Below are 7,340 nucleotides of genomic sequence, written 5' to 3'. Positions count from 1 at the left end.
CACACGCACACGCACACGATGCGCAAAACTCCGCATTTGAACAGTCAATAGCAAATACTTAAACTAATAACAAAACATACTTACAGTAGCTGATTCAGAAGCGCCAGATTGTCATAGCAAAGTCAGAATTATCTCCTCTCCTAGGTTCATGAAACGGTCGTCCATAAAATGCATTGCTGTTCTGTTGTAAGTAATCTTAAAGATTCCTAAATGCATCTACTTTCGGAAGGCCAAATAAAGTGCTTTTGCTTTCGTTTAGAAACACACAGCGTCTCCCTGACATGGCTGCTTCAACACTAACTGCGGTTACTGAAACCATGCCTTCTTTCTTTGCGTGCACATTTGGGCTGCATTATGCAAATATTCCCACATAGTGACCTAGATATGTGGGGGCGTGTTAGAACGAGCCGTTTTAGGGGGGCGTGGCAGAGTCTTAACTTTGATAAAGAATATCTCTTTGGTTTTGAGACTTTAGTCTTTGCAACTTCAGGGATCTTATCTATGCACAATCAGCTTGTAACACTCCAAGAGAAAGCAAAACTTGAAATCGCATCATATGACCCCTTTAAGATAAATTTAGTCTTTCAGATCCCCCGTGACCACTGTCCCTATTACTGCACCCCTCAAAATACAGATGGGCAGGCTGGGACATGTCAGATCTAGGCTAACTAATTGCATTAATTAGTCAGCTTAGATTGCATTAAAACAATCTAAAACTACACTACCCTACCCTACACTATGTTTTTCCTACAGGTTTATGCTAGCATGCTTATGGAATGAGCAAGTGTGTCCAAATGTTTGACTAGCAGAACATGTCAAACCATTACCTGACATCTTTGAGGATGTCCTTTTCAACCCACTGCCTACTAAACATTCCTAATCGTTCCTTGATGCGGTAGCGGAGATTGTGGAAGGTGACAGTGGGGCCCGGAGTCTGGAAACATGGCGCTGTCTCCTCTGTGTCTGTGGACGGCTGCTCGTTCACAAGCACCTCATCCAGCATGATGCCTTCCTCTGTCTGCAGAAGATGCACACGGATTTAAACCAACAACCCAACACTATTACTCTTCATTTGCACCACTCATAACATGTTAAGCGCTTTAAAACCAGAAACATGGAACTTGTATTTTATAAACCAATGTCAAATACTTATCTGGAGTAAATGATTACTGAAGGAGAAAGTGTTCAATGCAGTAAATTATTTACTACGACGCAGTAAATGATGTTAATGATACATTTTTGTTATGAACACTTAACACTGAATTAAAACTGTGAAGTAATATGCGTTTTTCATATTACTCTTACTTAAGAGAGCAGGGCGGCTGATATAATGCAGATATAAAACCAATGTATTTTTTTGGTCATTTTTGTTTGTACCTCTTAAAATGAGCATGCTTATGTTTAAGTTAGTATTTAGCCTATAGAAAAATAAATATCAGAATATGTTCGTCACGTCGTCTTCATTAATAATATAATTGTAATATCGACATAATGACAAGAAAACGGCCAGGATACCTAACATAACATATATTAAATCCATTGCTAGTACTTACTGATGCTTGTGCTGTTGTTATCCTACTAGATGATGTCACTTCCTGTAGTAGGAACCTGGCGGCTCTTATTTAGAATACGCTTTATTGTTTAGTATGTTTACCACAGAATTATTATCCGCCCATAATAGTAGTTAACATCACCGCTACTGGGCAACAACTCGAAACCGACAAGACAGTCGGTTCTTTTTAGAGAATCATCATACAACATGAATACTGTAGTCAGATTCTCGAACGAATGAATCTTATGAGTCGGTTCTTTAATCAAAAGCAAAATGATTCTTAATCAAATGACTCTCAAGAGCCGGTTATTTGTAATGAATCAAAAACATACAACATAAGTTATTCGTAAAAACCCACATTTAACATTCGTTACAGCCTTTCTGAATTGCGGAGCTCTAAGCTACAGAGCAAAGAGGAACTACGAAATATTAACATGTCAGTTTGGCCCTGGCTTGGTTTTAGGTTGGTTTCACTTTTCTGGCAGGTCAACCTTGCCGTTTTATGCTTTATTATAAAAATTAGACGGACAATCTGGTTTTCGCGAGGGTAACGTTAGGCCTATGTGACTTTATCTAAACACACAAATCAGGAAAAATAAAACTGATTACGCTTTAAAAAAAAAAAAAAGAGCATGTGTTCCGGTGTCCCGTAAATCGCAGATAAAATCGCCAGCAGACAACTTTTTACTAGAAGAAAATATCACATGATTTGTAATTTATAATTATGTTGTTCGTAGTAAACACTTACTAGTAGTCATAAATAGGGCAGCTAGTTAAATTCGCAAATCGTGTGTAGGGCAAAGTACACTAAGATAAAACTCAATCCACGGCATTTCCCATTTGTTTACTTAAGTCGCTGTCTCCTCTCAATAAAAACGTATTAAAGGATGTGTTTACGTACCATGTTTTTGAGAAGATGTGCTCCGGTGGGATATTTTGGGCTACCTCTGGTGGTCCTGAATCCTTTGGTTAGTTTGTATGGGTGGGTGGGCTTTAACTCACACTTCCATGAGCATCACAAAGACGACACAACCTGATGATAAACTGTGTGTCTCCTCCTCACAGCTTCACAATCTCACAGAGCTGCTGCAGGACATGCATACAGAAGAATGGACAGGTGCCTCTGCATCTGAGGATTGTTTCCTCATGCAAGGCTAATAAATGAGGAGGTGAGGTGACAATAATAGTCTATTACATTAATAGGTCAGGAGTGTGAAATTGCAGGTTACTGCTGTTTTTCATTGTCTTCATATTTAATTAACCCTTAAATCACAAAGAAATGAAAAAAAGTTGTTTCGTTTAACTGAAAACAAGAATGTAATCACCAATCTTTCTCAAATGTAACACATTTCTTAAAACGACATATTTTGAAATATTTTCTTAAAGATAGTAGACGCTGCAGAAGTACATGGTGCATCACAGCTATTTTGAATTTATGTTGACAATTTAACAAAATTAATTTCAAGCATTTAAACACGAGCTTTCATTTTGAAAAAAAAAAGTGACAATTGTATAGATGGCAGGTTTCTATGATTAATATTTGTAATTATTTATTTGATGTTAGATATGCTATATTTTTTTGCATTTAATTTGAAAATGTCCATTCACGATAACACATTGTAAACATGACTAAAACCCTTAAAGCATAAGTACACATACAATGCTTCTTTTTATACAAATGTTTTATTATAAAGGTCAAAATGGATAAACATGATGGCATATTTTCTGAAAAAAATAAAAATAATAAAATTGACTAATAGAAAACGCATAAAAAACATTTAGATTAAAAACTAGAAATAAAACACACCCATTTCATTGTGACCACTAAAATGCATACTGTAACAAAAAAATAGGAAATATATATATATATATATTTTTTTTTTTCTTAAATTGGCAAAAGTCTTCTTGAGTGCTGTAGTGTAAACAATCAGTCTTGTGGCAATACTGTAAAGGTCTGAAAGGCAGCCAGTCATTTAGACTCAGATAGAGTGAACGAGCGCCACAGAGAAGGCTGACCCCACAGCAAGCCCCAGCGTGAGGAAGAAGGACATGACGACCCCCGCAGGCTCAGCCAGCTCCCGCGGCACCACTTTGGGCCCGTAGATCATGGGCAGTGTGCCCAGGTACCCGTTCGAAATCCCCAGCAGACAGACGAAGACCACGGGGAAGAGGTCATGTGCAAAGAACACACTGTGCAGATGGTACCGGGGCTGATAGTTGCAGAACATGAAGAGAGGAACCAAGGCGCTTCTGGAGACCACCAGCAATGGCAGCATGCGGCTGGTGGGACCCGGCACCTGCAACCAGGCCGTGACCTGGCGGCCGCAGAAGTCTGCAACGTTGTACAGTAGAAAACTAGTCAGAGGCACAAAGTATGTGCTAGCCCAAGGGCTTCCAGAGTCTTTATTCATAGACTGGATCCCTGAGGAAAGAGCAGGGAAAATCAGGATGGAGATGAAGAAAACGTAGAAGACGCAGCTGCCCAGAACCCAGGTCTTCTTCAGGATGGGTTTGAGGGGCGGCACGGATCCAGAGGACGAGTCTGAGCGGCTGCTGTGGCTGTTAGACTCACTACAGGGTACAGCTGCTACTTCCATGTAGTACCTGAAAGAGAGTTAGACAGACAGACAGACATCCTGGTATTATAATTAGGAATGTCACAAAATACAATTCATAGAGACATTCACTGTGATGAACATATTTTCCGTTCCTGTATTACAATTGTGTTGTGGGGCTTAAAGTCAAAAATGTTCAGGTGGTGTAACTGTCTGGAAGCTGAAATAAATGGTTTCACTTATTATTTGTTTGTTTACCAACCGTATTTATCAAATCTTTTGTTAGCATTTCTATAAAATAATATGAATATTGTAAAAACTAGTTTTGTGCTTCTGAAATGTTAAAATGTTGTCATGGGGTTTAGTCTAAAATCTGAAAACTGAAATACAGGGTTTCACTGATTGTTGTTATTATTTATTTATTAATATTTGTTTACCATTTAGGCTGAAATTCTTAAAAAAAAAATATGTTTCCAAATCTCGCATTACTATTTCTATAAAACACAACACATTTCTATAAAATAACATGAACTTTGTAAAAACCTGTTTTCTATTTCTGAATGACAATTTTGTTGTGGGGCTCAAAATCAAATGTGTTTAGGTGGTGTCCAGACACTAAATCAATGATGATGATGATTGCATTCATATAAATATATTTCATTTTGTTGTAAAAAATGTTTATAATTTAAGCTGAAATTTGTTCACTTTTATAATTTTGTCATTTGTGTTTTGTTTAAAAAGTCGGCCATTTTATTGTGTTGCGACATAGATAAACTTAAACAGAAGACCCCTGTAGACCCTCATTGTGTCAAGATTACAAATAGTTTTAAGAATAATACTGATTAAATATCTGATATAATACTGATATTGGTAATTTGGTATGATTGGTAGTATGTTGATGACACTTGACCTTTTATGTTACGGAAATTGTATTAATTCAGATTGCCAAATGGTGTAAAAAAAGTCATTAAATTCAATATTTAAAAATAATAAATCCATGTAAAAAATATGTTTGAAACTATTTTTGCAAAAATAATGATTATGATATGTACACTCACCTGTTAACCCTGCCAAGGCTTGTTTACTTCTTTAGTTTAATTCTTTGTTTAATACTTTTCCAACTTATTCCAATAATGGGAATTTTTTATATTTTATCAAATATTTTCATTACTGAATAGAATAGAAATCAATGATAGGTTCTTGAAAGTAAGGATTTACAAGCAATGATTTACACAAAACAAATGTGATTTGCTTGCATTATTGTTTAAATCATTTCTTGTGATTTAATCAAGTAATAATTTAACAATTCAACACAATTTTCTTGATATAATCGCATCATGTAAATGCAGCGCTCTAGTGCCACTTCACGGTAACTCTGAGTACTGCATTTACATCAATAATTTTCATCATCATATACTCACCCCCATGCTATTCTAAAACCTTTAAAGCTTTCAACTGTTGAACAAAGGAGATATTTCACAGAATCTCCAAGATGCTCTTTTCTGCACAATGACATTTGAATCTGAATAAGATTTGACAGCTGTTCTTCACACAATTATGTCATACGGTTTTAGACAATTAGGTATATAATATAATATAATACCAAAGTCATATGGACTGTAATTATACACCCTTGTCTCTTTTATTACATTGCAGGTGCTTGAAAGAGTCTCCTTTCAATGCCATTGTATTGGAAAAGAGATTCTGCTACACTTCTCCTTTTGTGACTGTTTGGTGGATATAGGATTTTGAAAAATCCCTAACTCAAGCATATAAAAATAGTATGTTGGCACATCAGCAACTGCTGATCTCTACATCACAACTGTGTCACGAAACTGCGGTTTGACCCCAGACCGCCGATGAAACTCATGGATTCACTACCAGCACCACACTTCCCCTTTCAACAAAGAGCTCTGTGAATATCATGTGGTCAGGTTTTTATATGGTAGATATTCATGAGATAAATGGAAGAAAACAATGCTCCTTTTGTGTTTGTGGGGTCAAATGTTTAGTGTAGTGGAATATTCATAATGGCTATCAAGGGTTATGCAATGATAGAAATGTCATACCTTTAATGGGTTTGTGCTATATGTTAAGCAAACTCGCTCACCTTGAGTAAGACAGTTTAGGCAGCAGCAGGTACATGATGATACAGACAAGAGTGAAGATGTCTGCTGTGATGAAATACACCAGCGCACTGTCGGTCACGTCACTCGAGGCAGCCAGGTCTACTATTGATGCCAATGCACTCAAAGTGCCGCCCATGGCCTGACCTGAAGACAAAAGACACAAGCTTAGTCTTGTGGCTCCACTGTATATTGTGCTGTTGGCTGTTTTTTTAAATATATTTAGAGATAAATAGCACCGATTTCCTTTCAGTCAACTCAAGAGGATGAACACTTGTAGTGGTACCTGATATGATTGCTTGAGATATCCTCATTGGAAAGTAGCCACTGATACCAAACACACTGCCAGAGAAGATGTTGGACGCCCCACTGACCAGCGCCACACTGGCCAGCGTTCCCCCAAAAAACTGCATCCTACAGCCAGACATGTCCACTTTCACCAGCGCTGTGGTCACCACAAACACAACCAAGATCACCAGGAGAGAGAACATTATCCGCACCTGAGAGGAAAACCTGAAAGAAATACAGAGGCCAGTGTGAAAGACGTTCGAGTCGGGACAAGTTGATGGAATTGTCAGTGAAGAAAATTCAACATTTGCATGTTTTTAAAGGGGTCATGAACTGAGAAATCAAAATTCCATTGATCTTTTGATATATAAGAGGTCATTGTACTATAAAAACATTCTGTAAGTTTCAGAACTCAGAACTTTCTTGTTACTCTAAAAACAGCTTATATTGAAGCCAATCTGCCAAAACGACAAGTTGTGGAATGTGCCACTTTACGATGTAATAGTGTGGATAAGCACCGCCTCCGCAGAAGAAGATCAACGCCTGCTTCTACGTCACTGTCTATTTAGCCCCGCCCACAGATTCGCGCACATATTGGGTAAATGACAAGAGCGGCAAACACAGCTCTACGCAGAAACCAAACTATAAACTTTATTTTTAATGAAGTGCCAGACCACGTCAGTAAAAACTTGGACTTTTGTTGACTTCATTTTACTGCGGATTCATTTACAAACAAGGCACAATTCGATGCAGGATTTTCAGAAAAATTGAAACTAAAAGACGATGCTGTGCCGAATATATTAAATCCAACAGTAATGT

At 37.4% G+C, this 7,340-nt stretch overlaps 2 protein-coding genes across 4 annotated transcripts in view; both read right to left on the bottom strand.

Moving 5' to 3' along the window:
* LOC107754757 (ATP-binding cassette sub-family G member 2-like) overlaps positions 1-2,680 on the bottom strand; it is a 13,395-nt gene extending 10,715 nt beyond the window's left edge. The window contains exons 1-2 of one of the 3 annotated variants that reach the window (XM_016571330.1): positions 2,454-2,680; positions 828-1,018 (exon numbers count right to left, since the gene is read on the bottom strand). In XM_016571330.1, the coding sequence (XP_016426816.1) occupies positions 828-1,018; positions 2,454-2,456 (194 nt within the window). In that variant the 5' untranslated portion in view covers positions 2,457-2,680. Of the gene's footprint in view, positions 1-827; positions 1,019-1,377; positions 1,457-1,553; positions 1,734-2,453 lie in introns of those variants that run through there. The other 2 variants (XM_016571331.1, XM_016571332.1) reach the window with 2 other exon arrangements.
* A 784-nt stretch (positions 2,681-3,464) lies between these two features.
* LOC107754759 (equilibrative nucleoside transporter 3-like) overlaps positions 3,465-7,340 on the bottom strand; it is an 11,877-nt gene continuing 8,001 nt past the window's right edge. The window contains exons 3-5 of the mRNA XM_016571336.1: positions 6,520-6,746; positions 6,218-6,380; positions 3,465-4,156 (exon numbers count right to left, since the gene is read on the bottom strand). Coding sequence (XP_016426822.1) covers positions 3,532-4,156; positions 6,218-6,380; positions 6,520-6,746 — 1,015 coding nt within the window. The 3' untranslated portion in view covers positions 3,465-3,531. The remainder of the gene's footprint in view (positions 4,157-6,217; positions 6,381-6,519; positions 6,747-7,340) is intronic.

This window comes from Sinocyclocheilus rhinocerous, unplaced genomic scaffold (genome assembly GCF_001515625.1).
Source record: "Sinocyclocheilus rhinocerous isolate Xijiao unplaced genomic scaffold, SAMN03320098_v1.1 scaffold232, whole genome shotgun sequence".
Lineage (NCBI taxonomy): Eukaryota > Metazoa > Chordata > Actinopteri > Cypriniformes > Cyprinidae > Sinocyclocheilus > Sinocyclocheilus rhinocerous.
This window is presented reverse-complemented; position numbering and strand designations above follow the sequence as displayed.